Source organism: Typha angustifolia, chromosome 13, assembly GCF_048772165.1.
Source record: "Typha angustifolia cultivar Huaian chromosome 13, ASM4877216v1, whole genome shotgun sequence".
NCBI classification, from domain to species: Eukaryota; Viridiplantae; Streptophyta; class Magnoliopsida; order Poales; family Typhaceae; genus Typha; species Typha angustifolia.
This window is the reverse complement of record NC_133251.1, coordinates 11,194,931-11,214,206: the sequence shown is the minus strand read 5'-3', so window position 1 is coordinate 11,214,206 and position 19,276 is coordinate 11,194,931. Positions and strand designations below refer to the sequence as shown.

General features: G+C 36.1%; 1 protein-coding gene across 1 annotated transcript; it reads left to right on the top strand.

The window, feature by feature from the left end:
- Positions 1-14,803: 14,803 nt before the first annotated feature.
- On the top strand, positions 14,804-19,012 carry LOC140774116 (uncharacterized). The gene is made up of 4 exons (XM_073116976.1): positions 14,804-15,029; positions 15,236-15,338; positions 15,451-15,499; positions 18,799-19,012. The coding sequence occupies exons 1-3, from the start codon at positions 14,923-14,925 to the stop codon at positions 15,463-15,465; spliced, it is 225 nt and encodes a 74-aa protein (XP_072973077.1). The 5' UTR covers positions 14,804-14,922; the 3' UTR covers positions 15,466-15,499; positions 18,799-19,012.
- Positions 19,013-19,276: the final 264 nt, after the last annotated feature.

Below are 19,276 nucleotides of genomic sequence, written 5' to 3'. Positions count from 1 at the left end.
ATTTGTCTTATGAAAGCAAAGTGATGATGGAGGCGAATATCTCAGTGCCAAATTGCAGAAGTATTTGTCTGACATTGGAATTCTTCAACAAACTACTCTACACACCTCAGACAGAATGGATAGCTGAGTTGAAAAACTCCCCCAAAAAAAAAATCATCTCCTCGAGGTGGTATGATCTCCTGTTTCGAAAGTCATGGGCCACTCATGTTTTATGGTGAAGCACTCGCTATGGTTTGACTAACAGAGTTCCCTCTAGTACTCTATTTTCTTCAACTCCGGTACAGGCACTGACAGATTGTAAAAGGATTAGAATGAGGGAATTGTGTATTTCACTAAGATGAATCAAGTACATAAATAGGAGGAGATTACAACAATCTCTCCTATAATTAAGCTTGTCTATCCAACATATTAGGATAGTGTTGCTATATACAAGGAAAGTAAATAACAAACAGATTAACCAAATCAATAATAATAGTAACAAAATCTGATTTTGAAATTTCTTTCCTGATTTTGATATTTCTTTCCAATACTTCCCTTCAAGTTGGAACCAAATCTGATTTCAATATTTCTTTCCAACAAACACCCTTCTTAAGTTGGAATCAAATATATTTTTAATATTTCTTTCCAACACTCCCCCTCAAGTTGGAGAGTGGATATCTTGCACGCCCAACTTGCGTACCATAGGTATAAATATTTCCTTTCCCAAAGGTTTAGTTAAGAAATCTGCCAATTGATTTGCTGAGCCAATATGCTTGGTAATTATTGAACCATCTTGAATCTTGTCTCGAATATAGTGACAGTCCATTTCTATGTGCCTTGTGCGTTCATGAAAGACTGGGTTTGCTGCTATATGGAGAGCGGCCTTGTTGTCACAATATAAGGAAGCAGGTCCTTGGTGAATAAGGCCTAAGTCTCCTAATAGGCACCGAAGCCATGTTAACTCACAGCAAGCTCCTGTCATTGCGCGGTATTCCGCTTTGGCTGAAGATAATGATATAGTTTTCTGCCGTTTTGATTTCCATGAAATTAGTGAGGACCCAAGGAACACATAATACCCTGTAATGGACCGTCTAGTGAGAGGACAACCTCCCCAATCTGAATCACAGTAGGCCCGTATTTTCAAATCATTTTTTGAAGAAAAGAATAGACCTTGACCTGGGGCACCCTTTAGATATCGAACAACGCGTAAGGCTGCCTCCATATGATGTCTTCTAGGTTGATGCATGAATCTACTCAAGACATGAACAGAATAAGTAATATCAGGTCTTGAAACTATCAAATATATCAGGCGGCCCACCAATCTTCTATATCTGCCTGGATCTTTAAGCAATTCATCTTTATCTGACAGTTTTAAGCCTCTTTCCATAGGAGTGTCCACTGGAGCAGCATTTAATAGACCTGCATCTTTGATTACTTCTAATGCATATTTTCTCTGTGACATAAAAATCCCATTCCTAGATGCAGAGATTTCTATTCCTAGAAAATATTTCAACTCGCCAAGGTCTTTAAGATTAAAATTTTTATGCAAATGCTTCTTGATGGCAGCAATACTGTTTGGATCATTTCTAGTGATCAAAATATCGTCGACATAAATTAGGAGAATGGTAAAGGACTTGCCTTTCTTTTTGGTGAAGAGGGAGTAGTCGGCTCGTGATTGTATAAGAAAACTTTGAAAACCACTGGCGAGAGGCTTGCTTCAATCCATAGAGCGATTTGTGTAGACGACAGACGAGATGTTCCTCCCCCTGTCTCCGAAGCCCTGGTGGTGGAAACATGTAAATTTCTTCAGTCAAGTCACCGTGGAGGAATGCATTGTGGACATCAAGCTGATGAAGTGGCCAGCCCCTGACAGCAGCTAAGGCAAGAAGACAGTGAACATAAATAATTTTTGCTATGGGAGAGAAAGTCTCGTGGTAGTCGATGCCCTCCATTTGGGTGAATCCTTGAGCAACCAAGCGCGCCTTATGTCGCTCTATTGTGCCATCAGAGCGACGTTTGATCTTGTAAACCCATCGACATCCTATAGGTTTCTTGCCAGCCGGAAGAGATGTCAGACTCTATGTGCCATTGGCAGCAAGAGCATCTAACTCAAGCTTCATTGCATCACGCCATTGAGGGTTGGTGATAGCTTCATTGTAAGAGGTCGGCTCTCGCTCTTGACTGATAGAAGTAATAAACGATTTGTGTGCAGGTGTATAGCGATGATAAGAAAGGTAATTGGTCAGTGGGTACCTTGTCCCTTTGCATGAATCTGGAGAGGATGAGGTGACTGGATCAGAGGGAGGATGCGTGACGGTAGAGCAAAGGTAATCATTGAACCTCACAGGTGGATTAGATTGTCGAGTGGAGCGGCGGAGAGGAATATTGGTTGGCGATGGAGGATCGGATATTCCGGTAGAGAGAATGGTGGTAGTATGGCAAGGTGGTGGTGGCGGGGAGGAAGTAGAGCGGAGAAGGTTCATGGGTGAACAACTTTCAGGTGGTTGTATGTGTGATGGTGGTGGTAGAGTTGCGGTGGAGAGTGGTAAGGTGTGTGGGTTAGGTTCAAATGATGGTAATGTGGTTGAGTTGGGTTCAAAAGAATGGTCATATGGGCTTATGGGACTTGTATCATCTCCCTTTGATGGGCTTGTTGTTTGGATCAAAGGAAAGGGTAGAGAATAGGTATTATTTGGAGAATAAGGAAAAATATCTTCTTTAAATGGACATCTCTACTTGTGAAAATTTTTTGTGTTAATAAATCAAAAGGTTTGTAACCTTTTTGACCTATCGGGTATCCAATGAAAATGGAAGGTGTAGCTCGGCAGTCAAATTTATGAGAGGTATGAATGTTTGTGGCATAAGCCAAGCAACCAAAAACTCGTAGATGGGAAAAAGTAGGAGGCTTTGAGTAAAGAAGGTCAAATGGTGTCTTGTCGGCTAAAATTGGGGAAGGTGGCCGATTAATGATATGAACAGCAGTAAGAGCACATTCTCCCCAAAATTGGGAAGGAAGATTAACTTGAAATTTTAATGCTATTGCTACTTGAAGAATGTGACGGTGTTTGCGTTCCACAACCCCATTTTGTTGAGGTGTGTATACGCAAGAATGTTGAAAAATAACACCGTTATCTTGAAAAAAAGAACGAAGAGAGATAAATTCGCCACCATTATCACTTCGAACAGTTTTGATGCGAGTTTCAAATTGAGTAGAAACATAACTGAAAAAACGTTTTAAAAGCAGTTGTGTTTCATCTTTATGTCGCATCAAAAATATCCAAGTAAAACGTGAAAAATCGTCGACAATGGTGAGAAAATAATGAGAACTAGAAAAGGAAGGATGTCGATAGCGACCCCAAATATCACAATGAATAACATCAAATGGTTTAATAGAGAAAGTATTACTGATATTAAAAGGTAAACGACTTTGTTTGGCAAGTGGACAAATAGAGCAAGATTTATTGGAATTAGCAGAAAAATTTAAAAAATTTTGGGCAATAAAATTCAAACGGGAAGATGATACATGCCCTAAGCGGTTGTGCCAAAGGTCGGTAGGTGAGATGGTGAGATTGCATGTTGGTTGGTTTGAGTACGTGACTTGTTTAGTGATAGACTTTCCTGCTCCTAATGCCACCTGATAATAGAGTCCGTCACGCATTTCACCCAAACCAATCATCTTCCTTGTATCCAGATCCTGCAAAATGCACCAATAAGGGAAAAATGTCACTGAACAATTTAAACCTTTTGTCAATCGCCCTACTGACAACAAATCAACTTTGAATGTAGGAACAGATAACATATCATGCAATTTATAGACAGAATTCAAAGGCATAGATCCTTTAGCAATAGTTTTGGCCTTCTCTCCACTAGGTAATAATACGGGTGATAACGAGCAACCTTTGTCTTTATGCAGTATTTTTGATGATGAGATGATATGATTTGTTGCACCATTATCGATAATCCAATTTCGACAAGCTAGTTGAGACAAACCTGGTTTTGTGACCGCATTTGCCTTAGGATTAAGGGTACCTTCTGCTTGATTATTGAGAAGTTCCATAATCTGTTTTTATTGGGCCTCTGTGAATGTGGTGTTGGGTCCACCTTCTTCACAACTCGCCTGGTTGACTGCAGAGTAATTGGGCTGAGTAGAGCCTAAGCCCGGATTGGACTTGGCCTTTGGATGGCCAGGGGGGTAGCCATGTAATTTGTAACATTTTTGGACCCAATGTCCATCAGCATCACAATAGGTGCAGTGGGGTCGCACCTTTCCAGAACCGGGTCCATTACGTCTGTGATTAGAATCAAGACGATCGCTCCTCTCGTTCTTCCCCGGTGATGGTGGATAAAGCTTGCGGACAGCCATAGCAGCAACCGAGGTCGGCTCGGTGGAGGCGAAAGCAACTCCTAGATGGTGTTGTTTCTCCTCTTGAGCAATGAAGGAGTATGCTTCGCGAACCGAGGGGGAAGGTTTCATCAAGAGGATTTGACCGCGGATTGCACTATAAGATTCATTCAAACCCATTAGAAATTGCATTACCTTTTATTGCTCTGATTGTGGTGTTTCACAATGCATCCCTAGCTCGTGCCATAGGGTTTTCAATCGAATGTAATAGGTGGAGACAGAGGTGGTTTCTTGCTTGTGGAGGATGATGTCCCGTTGGATCTCAAATATGCGGGCTAGATTGCCCTGAGAGAATCGGGTATCGAGGTCCTCCCAAACTTCTCTGGCAGTGGAATAAAAATTCACACTGTTAGCAATTTCTGGATCACAGGTGTTGACTATCCAAGAATGGATAATGTCATTACATCTTGACCAAATGGCATGACCTTCAGGATCATCTGCTTCTGAAGGAGCTAAGATAGACCCATTGATGAATCCGAGCTTATTTCTTGTATTCAAGGCTCGAATCATGGATCTTTTCCAACTGGAGTAGTTATCTCCATTGAGAGGCTTAGAAACAAGAACCAATCTAGAATGATCAGAAGGATGGATGAAGTAAGGATTGGAGAGGTCAGTAGGGGATTTTTCTTTCCCTACCTTTGATGGATTTGGTAGAACAACACCATGAGAAGAAGAATGATTATCTTCAGCCATTGAGGGTAATGAAGGTTTCGATGGAATAGAATATGACTGCAATAGAACTTGGTTGCTAAGGTTCTAGATCTGATACCATGTAAAAGGATTAGAATGAGGGAATTGTGTATTTCACTAAGATGAATCAAGTACATAAATAGGAGGAGATTACAACAATCTCTCCTATAATTAAGCTTGTCTATCCAACATATTAGAATAGTGTTGCTATATATAAGGAAAGTAAATAACAAACAGATTAACCAAATTAATAATAATAGTAATAAAATCTGATTTTGAAATTTCTTTCCTGATTTTGATATTTCTTTCTAATACTCCCCTTCAAGTTGGAACCAAATCTGATTTCAATATTTCTTTCCAACAAACACCCTTCTTAAGTTGGAATCAAATATATTTTCAATATTTCTTTCCAACACAGATCGCATTCCTGATCCTATCTCTACCAATTTACCCCACATACGTTTGGGTGTACGATGTTTGTACATCTCTATCAACATCAGCAAAATAAACGTGAATTGGATACGAGTGGTGGAATCTTGGATTTAAGTGGTAACGGTGGTTTGAGTGGAAACAGACGTGGGAGCTGTCGCGGAAGGTTCGATTGAGTGGAATGGATGAAGAAGTTGTCGGCAAAGAGGCTACTAAGATATCACCCACGAAAGCTGCCGACACCACGGAGACTGTCGTTGTAGTCCTCTGCACTGCATTAACATCATAACTTGATTGTATCAAATAATCAAATTGGTTATTTTTAGTTACTCACTCTTTTTAAAATCCTATGTGATCTACAAGTAATTATTAACAAATTGTATCTGTACGTATCTATAAATATCAAAGAATTACTCTCAGCTAAGCTGAGTTGCAAACTTCCATTTTTAATGGTATCAGAATCACCTAAGTGAAATTTGTACTCTCTTCTCTTTCAACTAAAAGTACCGTGTCCCTCTCGTTCTTAATTGATTAGCATATCCAAACATGCTTGAATGTCACCTTAAGTCCTCTCGTTCTTCAATGTCTTCCTACCTTGACAAAATGAAAGAAATATCTGACAATCTTGCAGCAATCTCCTCTCCTGTTCATGATGAAGATCTTCTTCTTCATACATTATATGGACTTTCAACCACATACAGTGCCTTGAAGACAGCAATAAGAACCTGTGCTGCATCTATTTTTATTGAAGAGTTATAGACTCTATTATTAACAGAAGAACTAATATGCCCAATGAAAATTCTTTAATTTCACTTTCACCAACTGCAATGATTATCGACAAATCTTCTTCTACAACTTTCCAACCACAACATGGGCACACCTCAGACTATCGTGGTCGTGGCTTTGGATGAAGTTGATGTGGACGTTTTTATAGAGGTCGTGTTTTTTCGGACAGCTCTAAAAATTTCAATCCCTCTTCTCCACAGCTCATTTGCTAAATTTGTGGTAAATCTAATCACTATACTTACGAATGTTGCTTACAAATGTCGGTAACTCTTCAATGATGTTTCTCCGCCAACACCACCTCTTCTTTCGACATTGCACACGGTTCCATATGCTACTCAACCTATCACAAATTTCATTAGAGATAACCGTTCATAGTTCCTAGACTAGTGCAATAGATCACATAACTTCATATCTTTCATCAATATTAATTAATGCACCTTACAATTGATTTAAAAAATTCATAGTGGGCAATGGACAATGTTTACCTATTTCTCATTCAGATAAAACAACCATATATACATACTTCCTATCATCCTATTCATCTTCGTCATGTACTTTGAGTTCCTGAAATTTCAAAATATCTTCTTTGTTCACAAATTGGCCACTAATAATAATCGCTCTATCACTTTTAACTCCAATGGCTATTCTATCCGAGGCAACTCTATTTTCTTTCGAAAAGATGTAAATAGATTTCTTCGAAGTAATGGGACTATTCCAATTATGATATATGTTAGACCACGAACCACATACTTATTTGCATGTCTTTGGATGTCAATGTTATCCCTAGTTATGACCTTATGCCAAACACAAATTGGAAGCTTGGTCAATTGCCTGTGTGTTCTTGGGCTGTTATTCAGCTTCAAAATATTACATATGTTATGATCCAATTATATCTCGTGTTTATATTTCATGCTTCTGTGAAGATGTTTTTTCATTTGCCTCTTCTACTCCACCTACTGCACTAGTCATTGGCTTGTCTTTGTCAGCTCCACCACAATTCCTATAACCATTTCTCTTCTACAAACTCTAGAGTATCATCATTGTCCTACAAATGCATCAAGTACTTCACCATCAAATCACTCTTTCATTCTTGAACCCACCATATCCACTACCTTCCCTCCAATCTCACCTATCCAACCCCCACCACCACTTGCTACAATCCCCACCACAATCTGCTCCATTGCCATCAAAACATGCTCCAAACAATCATCTTATGCAAGCTAGAAGCAAATCTAGAATCATTAAACCAAGAATCCCTTTAATCTTCACACAAAAGTAATTGAGATAGAACCACTACTTTACTGAGGCATCCAATAGAACCACTGCTTTACTGAGGCATCCAAACTTCTTAAAAGGTGTCTTGCCATGTTTGAGGAGTTTCAAGCACTGCAATGCAATGGCACTTGGTCATTTGTTCCATCACCTATCAATGTCAATACCATTGGTTGTCGTTGGGTCTATCCAATAAAATAAAATAGTGATGGCAGCATCACTCGCCATGAAGCTCATCTTGTGGCAAAAGTTTATCACCAGTAAAAAGGGTGCGACTATATAGATACTTGTATCCCTATTATTCGCCTTGATATTGTATGTCATATATTAGCTCTTGCAGTTACTAATAATTGGTCACTCCATCAACTAAATGTTTCTAATATTTTTCTTCATAGAAGTATTACAAAAGAAATATATAAGGCTCAACCTCAAGGTTTCATTACACACAATCCTAAATATGTCTGTCGATTGCATAAGGCATTGTATGGACTAAAACAAATGCCAAGAGCTTGGTATGCAACATTATCTCAATTCATAATAAAGAGCAATCTTATGTGGACCCTTTAATGCTTTTGTCACACTACCACCGACGGTACTATTATTTTGGAATATGTTTATGATATCATCATCACTACTATTATTTTGGCCTATGTTTATGATACCACTGGAAATGATAAATGATTCTCATACAATCAAGCAAATTATTGTTCAACTAAAAACATCCTTTGCCATCAAGGACTTTAATCCCCTTCACTTCTTTCTTGGTATTGAAGTCAGAAGAACTTATGCAGGTCTTTTTCTTTTCCGAAGCAACTATGCAAAAGAGCTTCTTCAACGAGCTTCTACGGCTAACTGCAAAGAATGTGCAAGTCCTTGTCCAACTAAATCATTTGCTCCTTCTTCTAATCAAGAGTATTCAGACCCAACTCTTTATTACAGTCTTGTTGGATCACTTCAGTATCTAACAAACACTCATCCTAAAATCACATTTTTGTTAATAAAATATCTCAGCATATGCATCAGTCTCTCGACTCTCATTTTGCTGCTGTCAAACATATTATTCGATATCTTAAGGGCACTACTTATTATGGTATTCCATTCACCCCTAGCTCCATTTATATCCAGGCGTACTCAGATGCAAATTGGGCCGGTGACATTGCTGACAAACATTCTATTAGTGGTTCATGTGTCCATTGGCTCTAATCCTATATTGTGGAGTTCCAAAAAAGTAGAAAACTCCTGCACGCTCATCAACGGAAGCTGAATATAGATCATTGGCACAAACTTATATTGACATTAAATGGTTTACTATGTTATACACTGAGCTTCATCTACCACTCCTTTCTATTCCTAAGCTCTAGTATGACAACCTATCGGCTATCTCCTTTGCATCTAACCCAATCTTTCCAATCGAACTAGACACATTTGAGGTTTGATGTTCAATTTGTTCGAGCGAAAGTTCAATCTAAAGAAATACTAAGTTCATTGTATCTCCAATACAAAACAACATGTTGACATCTTTACAAAGTCTTCAATTTTTACGTGACAAACTCAAGGTGCATGCTCCTTGACTTTGAAGGGTTTTAATAGCATAACAACTAGATTGTATCAAATAACCAAATTAATTATTGTTAGTTACTCATTCTCCTTAGGGGAATTTGTATATAATACCCTATCTTTTAGCAAAATTATGATTTACACTCTATATTTTTACTATTTATAAATTGAGCCCGATAATTTAGTTAATATGTGTAGAAAATGCCTTACTATTAGATTTGTTAGTTAAATTTAACAAAATATTTGGGCTAAGTTAACTATACTAAGATAATTACAAAAATAATCTCAGTATTTTTTAGTAATTTTATAAATAAGGGTATTTTAGTTATTTTATAACTAAAATATTTTTACTTAACGGAATATTTTCATAATATTAGTTCAAATCTAACTTAGGATATTTTGTACACATATTTACTAAATTATAAGCCTCAATTTGTAAATAGTAGAAATATATGGTGTAAACCATAATTTTTTTAAAAAGCATGGTCTCATATGCAAATTTTTCTTCTCCTTAAATTGAAATAGCTCAATGTCGGCTACTTGATCAAGCTCTGGTGTAGGAAAGTAGTCCTCACAGTTAAAGAAAAATATTCATCAAATATTCTCTCATAGCGAGAAAATTATGAAACCAATGGGTTCATTACGTATCTTCTTGATCTATGTTTTTAGTATTTATGCCCTCCACAGATTCAGATTGTAGCTTGGGAGAAAGTAGGCAGAGTTACGGTAGAGGTGAAGATGACGAATGGTGGAAATGGGTTATAAGTAGGATTTCCACGATATACTATTGGGTGAAGGAAGAGGGGGGAGAAAGTAATCAGTATCCTAAGGAGGAGGGAAGGTCTAATAGTTGATGGAGGCTAGAAGTAGTCGGTGTCGAGGTGGCACACGGCTAAGGTTTGAGCAATGAGGGAGAATATTCAAAATAGAGGAAAAAAGAAATGTTAACTCAATATGCATCGATAAATTCCATAAGATTGTCTGCCACATATTAAGAGGCTAACATAACAAGCAAAATAAACAAATGATAAACCTAGACACAATGCATTCTTGTCGAGCGCATTTGAACAGCCTGTTCAATGCAACTTCTCACATTCAAACAGATAAATCGTGCTCTTTGTATATGCGAACGTATGCATGCGTTTGTACGCGACTTTCCCACGTTCAAACGCAACTTCCCTACGTTCGAACCTAATAGCCAAAATTTTTAGTCCTCAAGAAAATTAAGAAACCAGAACATGAAAAGATTCATAGATTGTATAAATGCACGAGACGACTCAATTTGATCTGAATCACATCAAAGATCATGTTTGATGTGTTATTAGTTGTAACGAATTATATTTATATGTATATATTAAAATTAAGAAAATACTCTTACTTAATTATCAAGCTAAGTTGCAAACTTCCATTTTTCATCAAGTACCAAGTCTAGCCTCTTGCACAGTAGCCCTCCAAACCCCACAAGCAATCAACGTCTAACATCACTCATAGGGAACTTCCAAATTGCACTACAAGAGGTACCTCGAAATCCACAAATGAACTTGATCTTACAAATAATGTCAAATATCTCATGAGTAAGTCTGTGTCTACCCATAGGTTATATGATTCGTACATTTGTGACTCAATTATTCAATTATTCTTCGTATCTATTTCCAATAATATGCAGGAAACTTTTGATCCAAAATGCAAAGTAACAATGTGTGAAGAGATAAACTCCTTTAAAAAAATAAGACCTGAGATATTGTGAGTTACTAGTAGGAAATTAACATGTGGGGGTGACGATGGTTTTATACAATGAAATATAAATAAGATAGATCAATAGAATGATTCATGATGAGACTAGTAGCATAGGAATATACACAAACATATAGGATTGAAGAAGATGAAACATTTGCTTTTGTAGCCAAACTCAACGTTGTTCAAGCGTTCATATCACTAGCAATAAATCTGAATTGTTCTTTACAACAATTTAATGAAAAGAAGAACTATTTTTCTACATGGCGAGTAAACAGAAGAAGCATATATAGAACTTATACTTAGTTCGAATAGACTCATTAAGCATCGTAATAAAGTGTGTAAATTGAAGAAGGGCGCTATATGATCTCAAGCAATCTCTAAGATCTTGGTTTTGAAGATTTTCAAAGTCCATAAGGGCTTTCAGATACAAACAAAGTAACTTTGATTATACTTTGTTCCTAAAAATAGTAAGTAAAACACCCTTAATATGCTATGTGCCCCTCATGTGAGGCCATGTTCATGTGTGGGCTGGAAGAGTAACAATATATATATTATTAATAGATAAGACCAAAATAATGAAAATAATAATAATGCCAATAGGCTGCAATAATTTTATCAATAGTACAAAAGCAAGTGAAGTGCTTGAGTACAAAAGTACATACTGAAATTAGCTACAATTAAGAGAAAACATGCCTCTAATAAAAAACTACTATACAAAAAGAAAAAAAAATAAGAGAGGTCTAATGCCTTCTAACTAAACTGCTACATAAGCTCCAGCCATGAATACAATCAATCTGCATTATAAATTATATGAATAAGCCTAATACGAAGTAAATTGCACTATCCCTAGCATGATCATACATAAAGAATTTTATCACATGGCAAATTTATACACCCAATATGATAATTACCTAACTAATCAAATAAAGCTATGACATTAAGTAATTTCAAACTCATCACCACGTTATACATATACTCATGCTAAAGGTTAACGCAACAAATAATATACGAATGATTGATGTACTCATTCTCAATCATATCTAGATAGGGCAAGCATCAAGTTATATTAGCTATTTGACTCCCTCTCATGCTATCATTTGCTATATTCACTAGTCTATCTGACTTGTCGGTCATTGGACCCATCAACGTATACACATGCTATACCCACTTTGAGCTTGTGGTTTAATTCGATGCAAAACATAATAGATATAAATGATGTTTGAAATAAAATAAAAGTAACTAATGGCACGAATAAAATACTAACTATTGAATATATCACATTTTCAACTACCATAGTATTTAGGCTAATTAATAATAATTTAAGTAACTAATAATACTATTGGTATCAAGGAAATAGTTAACTTATTCTAAATTATATATGCTTATGATTATTTTGAATAATTATGTTTGCTATAGTTTAATATTAATCATTCCAACTAATAATAAATGTAAAACTAAAAAATAATAAGTTACATACGATAAATATATAAAAATACTAATTAATACTACTAATAAATTGACATTTACTACATAATACTAATTACTACTAATAGTAAATAGAATTAAAACTAAACCAAAACTCTTCCATAGCTTGGGCTTAGGTTTGATTATCCAACACCATAGGCTATGCAAATAGGCTACAAGGAGACCCACTACATCCTTCATAACAAAGACTATGGAAGAAGGAAGAAGAAATAAAAGTGGGAAAAAAAGATATTATTGTCGGCCAGAAAAGTGCTCTACATGGACGTAGAGGTGAAAAAAACTATGCTCTTTCAAATCTATGTGAAGGTAATGTAACATATATAACACAAATTTAAAGAGACTACATCAGGTGACAGAACTAAATATATTTTACTAAAATTCTTTTATAAGTATGACCTTCAAAAGGATGATGATATTGATGTTCAGATGATATGTTCAAGTGGTAATTTCTAAATTTATTTACTAATACACTACCTACAATGACAATTAAAAAATTGGTACGCAACAATAAACTTTTAAACTGAACCACCAGAGAACTTTTCTACCAATAAGGGGATTAAAACATATTTACATGTTGTACTTTTTTCCCTTCACTTAGGCTTTTTCCCATTGGGTTTTACTTGGGAATGTTTTAACGAGGTAGTCATATAGTACAAGCATAACTATCACAATCTACACATGAATTATGTACTATTTTTCCTTCACTAAGTTCTTTTTCCCATTAAGTTTTATTTAACAACATTTTTAATAAGGAATAATCTGTATAGTGGTCATCCAAAGAAGAATGTTATAAATATTGTAATATAAGTGGAAGACCACCTTAGATGATTTATATCACCATGTAATCTTCATACTTTAAGTTATACCATGATTGCATCTCTTATGCTTTAATTATTTATATTATGGTGGTAATATATAGACCTAGAGGTTATCCTCTTGTAAACATATATAAAGGGACTTAGAGAGGTAAGAAGAACTTGGAAAAAAAAAACACAATTCTCTCTTTCTTTCTTCCTTTTTGTTCTCTAATACTTTTGTGCTCTATACATCAACTTCTCATTTTATAACAAATATCTAATAACCTTATTGCATAAAATAAAATTTCTTTTGACATATCCACAATCAACTTCTCTTTTTCTTTTCAAAATATATATAAAACATATTCTAGTTCATAAGAAATATTCTTTGTTCTTTTATCATTTTTTTCTTTTTTTTTGTAAAAAGAAAAAGTCCATTACGTATGACCCATGAGTACAAAAGTAACTATCGGCATCTATCAAAAGTCATACATAACAAGGCACCTGGTCAAGTACATCAAAAGCCTAAGTTTCTATTTGAGGTTGCTAGCTAATTGATAGCTTTATTAGCTTCTCAATAAATATGTTTCACAGTAAGAACAGAAATACAAGAAATTAAAAAATTTAAGTCATACATGAGAGAAGAGTTCGTCAAGGGTGAAGGGTGAGACCATTCAGAATGTTGCCAAGTAATTGGGAATCTATTTCTACCTCAACATAAGTGATGTCATGCATTCGAATGGTGAGCAAGTCTTCCTTTAAGCCAGTAGTTCAACTGAGATAAGACGGACTAAAATCTATCAAAATAACTATCAACTATTATTGACAAAGCCCAATAGGGAACGCAGGATAAAGATCTTCTTATCAGACTTGTTGGGACTTGAAAATGAGTTGTTGAGCTTTAAATACCCTGGTTAAGGGACTATCCAGTGAATGAGGCAAGATGAAGTAGTGGGGTTAGTGTGGTTTTGGGTCTGATTGCCAAATGGGCCACAAATTGTTGAGCTTGTCCTACATGGCTTTGGCCATTGATCAAAAAAGTCACACACCTCATAAGTTTTGGATGCATTTAGACGTAGGTTTCCAGGCCAATTTCTTAAGAAAAATCTTACCTTTTAAGGGGTCTCTCAACTAATAAATTATGTTTCAACTTCTCCAAGTATCCGAGATTCAATTTATTCAGCATTAAACCATTTATTTGATGCCAAAATACTCTCACTTAGGAAATGACTGAATAAGTCCAAAATACAAGTGCCATTCCAAGTTTTATTGCAAATTAATTTAGAAACATTATAAATCATGTTAACTAGGTTCATATTTACACTAATACTTCTTGTTCCAAGGATGGATAGCCTCGTGATAGTCTAAATCAGTCGGGACCGAATATACTTATGTTTATTCAAGGCCTATAAGGCCCTTTTGTTCACCAACAAGTAGCGACAGACACCTAGAGGTTCATAATGACTAGGCCTCCATAGAGGTTTGGTAATGAGATTTCCAACCGATTAGGTGGAGCCCGTGCTTGTCCGAAAGGAACTTTCCAGCCGTTTTTTAACATTCTTAACATCTTTTCTCTCACCTTTTGCGACAAAATAATAATAACAATAATAATAATATAAATAAATAAAATACTTGAAGAACTTCTTAGTTTAAAGTTAGAATGTGTTGAAGGTATTCCCGATGGTGAGTCAGGAACCCTTTTTCGTTGTGTGACCCCAACCTACGCGAAGTCTACGACGAAGGGAAGAAGAAGAAGAAGAAGAAGAAGAGAAGAAGAAGAAGAAGACGATGCCGCTTTGCTCGTGCTTCGGGCCTTCGAAGGCAGAGAGGCGCGAAGCAGACCGCCTCGAATCCCAAGAAGCCCGCGCTAAAGCCGCTGAAGCCGCTCAAAGGAGGCAATTTTTTGCCCTAATCTCCCCTTCTATCTCTGTCCCCACAATGATTCCTATGCAAATCATTGGCCAATCCCTTTTGATAAAGTTTTTGATTATCTGAAAGCGAATAGAATCGGATTTATTCTCTCCCTTATGATTGAAGAAGTGATAGGTTCTATAAGATCATGGAGAATTCTGCGTTTTGACCTTAAGAAGATTGGTTGCAGGCAAGAGGAATACGAAAAGTCGGCGGCTGGGAGGGCAGCTCGAAAGCAGATGGTGGCGGCGAAGCAATCTAATGTCTCGGATAAAGGGGAGCCAGTTCTCAAGGTGAGAAGGTTCTTATACGTTAGAAATTTTAGATTGGTTTGGTTAGGTTAGGTTTTTTTTCTCTTTTAATCTTCTGCTGAATAGAAACTTGGGGTTTATGTCGTGATTGCAGTGGCAGATGGGATGAATGCTGGCTTCTTTTGGCAATTATCTGTAAATATGTAAGTGCTTGAGATCCTTTTGGTCGCATGATGCAATCTATGTAGTTACTGGTTGACTCTAGTTGTGAAATTCTTTTCTTTCTGGTGAAGGTGGATACTAGTGTTGCTTATATCATGTGGCTACTTTTATCAATTTAGTATCTGATAGTCGATTAGTTTTGTATGAACTGCTTACGTTCAAATTTGATATAATTGCTGCAAGATGTTCCCCTTTACTGATCACTGGTCATGGATAGTGGTAAAATGATTCTTGATAAATATAATATGGATTCTTATAATACAATATTAATGCTAAGTGAAAAGACTTATAGACATGCGGATATATTTATAAGAACCCTAAGCAAGACAACCATTTGCTTAAGTAAAAATGTGGAATAATAATTAACGAATAAAGCAAAGATGAACACCAAAATATTTAGGTGGAAAAACTTCAAACGGTAAAATACCACGGATCCAAACTCGAACCAAAACTAATCATTAAAAATTATAGCGGTTAACAAGAAGCTTACAGATCATTTACCGATTCTCACGACTCAACATGTACCAACATTGTTCGCTAGACCCTATGATACACTACTTCCCGTAATAAGTGTTTTCAAATCTCAATGGCCCTCGAGATTTATTCTTTCGTCTCAGTGACCCTCAAGACGTAATTCTTTCGAATCTGATATAAATGCGTGAGATGAAAATAATAGAGTATGTTTCATCTAAAGTAGAGAAGTGATCTCTAATAGCCTCCAAAAGATAGTCTCTTGATTATAGACGGCTTTTTTAGGATTAGATTAAACCCTTTTATATACCTCCTAGAGATAATATAAATATCTCTTATAATCAATGACCGACCTCATCTAGGGTTAGGGTGTCCCAACCCTTTTATACCTTATAAAGATAAGGTCAAAAAGTTTCGCAACCGTATTCAAATGGCCTCCAAGTGCGTTCGAATAACCAAAAGATATTCTCTGTATATATGAACGCATTGCAAACGACTGCAGGGTGCGTTTGAATAGCAGAATAGATAGTTGAATACAAAGTGGTGATTTCTGTGCCCTTGAGTATTTTTTTATACTACTCAGATCTTTATGACACCGTTTGAGCACTTCAATAAAATTTTAACTTCAAAATCAATTTTTCACATCAATATTCTTAATTAAATATTTCATAACTTATGCATATGTTCATACATAAAATTTAGACATATTACATGAATATAAATTATGTTTTGAAATATAATTTGTTAATTACATAAGTACAAATAAAACATAAACCAAGTAATTCCAGATATTGAGTCCAAGCATTAGTTGAAGACTCTTTACCTAATTGGGTTGTTGTAGAAGGATGTCGATAAGGAAGAGAAGTCAAGGAAGGATTTGAATTAAATGGTAAATTTTGATAATGAGACTAAGATATCCTCATGCCTATAAAAGGAAAAGGAAAAGAACTTTCATATTAAGCAAGTGGCATGAGGGCATTGATGGCATTTTGTCGGCATGGTGCACGCTGAGCAGCACCGAGCTATGCTGCTCAAACTTCTTGTCATGTTGTGCACACTAGATGACAAGGATATGGGTTAGACTTGGTGAGAGCAACTAAAGCCCTTCACTTGGATACTATGCTGAGATCGTCTTAGATTCTCTTGTCAGAACTCAGAAATTGAAGACAGCTCAATCCAGTCACTGAGTTTGTTAAGCTATAGGAAGATGAAAAGATAAACCGTCAACCTCGATAAGTAATGGTTCTATCATTGGACTGGATCCGAAACTCTTAACTTTCGCTTGACCCTATCTGGTAAGTTAGGCCTTACTATGTTTTTAGAACCCTAAACATCTGTCCTTTGCACAAACATTCATTGAGCTAAGAATTTGCTCTAGAGGGGGCAAAATCTATTGACAGATTCTATGCATTGTCGTGAGGAGTATGCACTAATGATATTAAATGTTTCTTTGATAGTCATCTTTTGGAGGCTATGCTTAGAAAGTTATCCAGAGTCATATGTAACCTATTTTACAAAGGGAGACTTTGCACAGTAGTTTTACTATTTGATATATTTGGTCAGCGAACATTGTTTAGTGTGCCTATGTCTATCTACTCGTGTAGAAAGAATTGTTGATCTGAAACTTGGGGAATTTAGACATTCAATAATATGGGGAGCTGTGGATTTCTTGTAGACATCTCTTATCTAATATCTTGTTATTAGAAAAGAGCTGCATCTGAATAAGCAAATTTGGTGCGTTCAAACAGTTCTTATCTTTAAATACAAATCATGTCAATAATGTGTACACATCTGTAGACTTGTATATTTGAGATCACATCAGTAGTTAGCTTCCGCATTCCAGATCACATTTGTAATTTTAGTACATTCATAGGCTTACATATTTGAGATCACATCAGTAATTATATTCTACATTTCAGATCACATTCATAATTTTAGTATATCCAGTACCTTATACATTTCAGATCAAACAATGTTTCTGATACATCTATAGGCTTGTAAATCTATATTTCCACCATTGATGTTGTGATGGGTGTAATAGGGACTTCAGAACTCTACTTGAGATAACAGGAAATGATAAAATCTAGTAATCTACTTGAGATAACAGGAAATGATAAAATCTAGTAATCTTTTAGGATAATGCTACATAATGATCATGCAGGCTATTATTATACATGCAGTAGCAGCAATGCTATATCCTTGTTGTTTTGGGGATAGTTTTCTGGAGTGATTTTCTGTATGATCAGATCAAATCCTCCATTAAGACATAATATTCTGACATGGTAACACAACATGGGCACTCGTATCATAAATATTCTCTAACAGATAGTATATTAATGGTCATATTGATGATGTATTGGTTATTTACTTGTCCTCTGAGCTAAGGTAGCCATCTAAAAATGCTCCTGTTAATTTAACCATTTACTTCAACCAAATGAGAAGTGATGTCAGCTTCTTGAATCAAATTGGAGTCTCCCATCATGTATGATATGACCCCAGAGTATTGAGTAACGGATGGCATGACTCAATGTTTTGGTTCTATGCTTCCATCCCGGCTATGACATGTAATTTGCCGAGTAACCTTATAAATTGCATAATTTTAATTATTAATATCTTGTGTGCAAAATTGTAGGCAGAAGAACCCAAAGTGCATTATCAGCGGCTCTTTTTTAACATATAGTACATTCTACATTGCAACTATATCCAAGATGACTATTTAATCTTTTCATGATTTGTATCTGTTACATGATATGCATTTGAGCTCTCTCCTAGAATTCCTTGCGTTATTAACTATGTTGGTTTTGCTCAGGTTGAAAAGCTGTTATCATTCTCCTGTGATTGCTTATGCTACTGTCAGCTCGGCAGGAATACAATTGGCTGCGTTCTAATATGTGGATATTGGATGTTTTTTTCATCATAAGAAGTGAGGAATAATTTAAGGAGCATTTGCTTATTCCCTTGTAAATACCCAATTAAGTGTGATGTGGGATTTCTGAATGTAATAAATGCTTTTCTTCAGTTTAGCATGTTGTGCCACTACCATTTAGCCTATAGTCGATGAGCATACTGCATCTACAGGAGGTTCCTTGATGCAACTCCACCAAGGACAGCAGAAGGAGTTTGAATGCGGTGCTCACACTGGCCAGGGCAGGTCCATATCGAACTCAGTCGAGCCGTGGTTACCTGCGAGTATTTTGGAGTGGTGCACACCAGCCTTCTCAAGTGTGCATCCAGACAGGTAAGGTCTCTCAATGAGGTTGATCTAATGATCAATTAATGGATGAGAC

Coding starts and splice junctions, on each gene's coding strand:
- LOC140774116 (XM_073116976.1), top strand. CDS start 14,923: ATGCCGCTTTGCTCGTGCTTCGGGCCTTCGAAGGCAGAGAGGCGCGAA. Junction 15,030..15,235: donor GCTGAAGCCGCTCAAAGGAG/GCAATTTTTTGC, acceptor GATTGGTTGCAG/GCAAGAGGAATACGAAAAGT.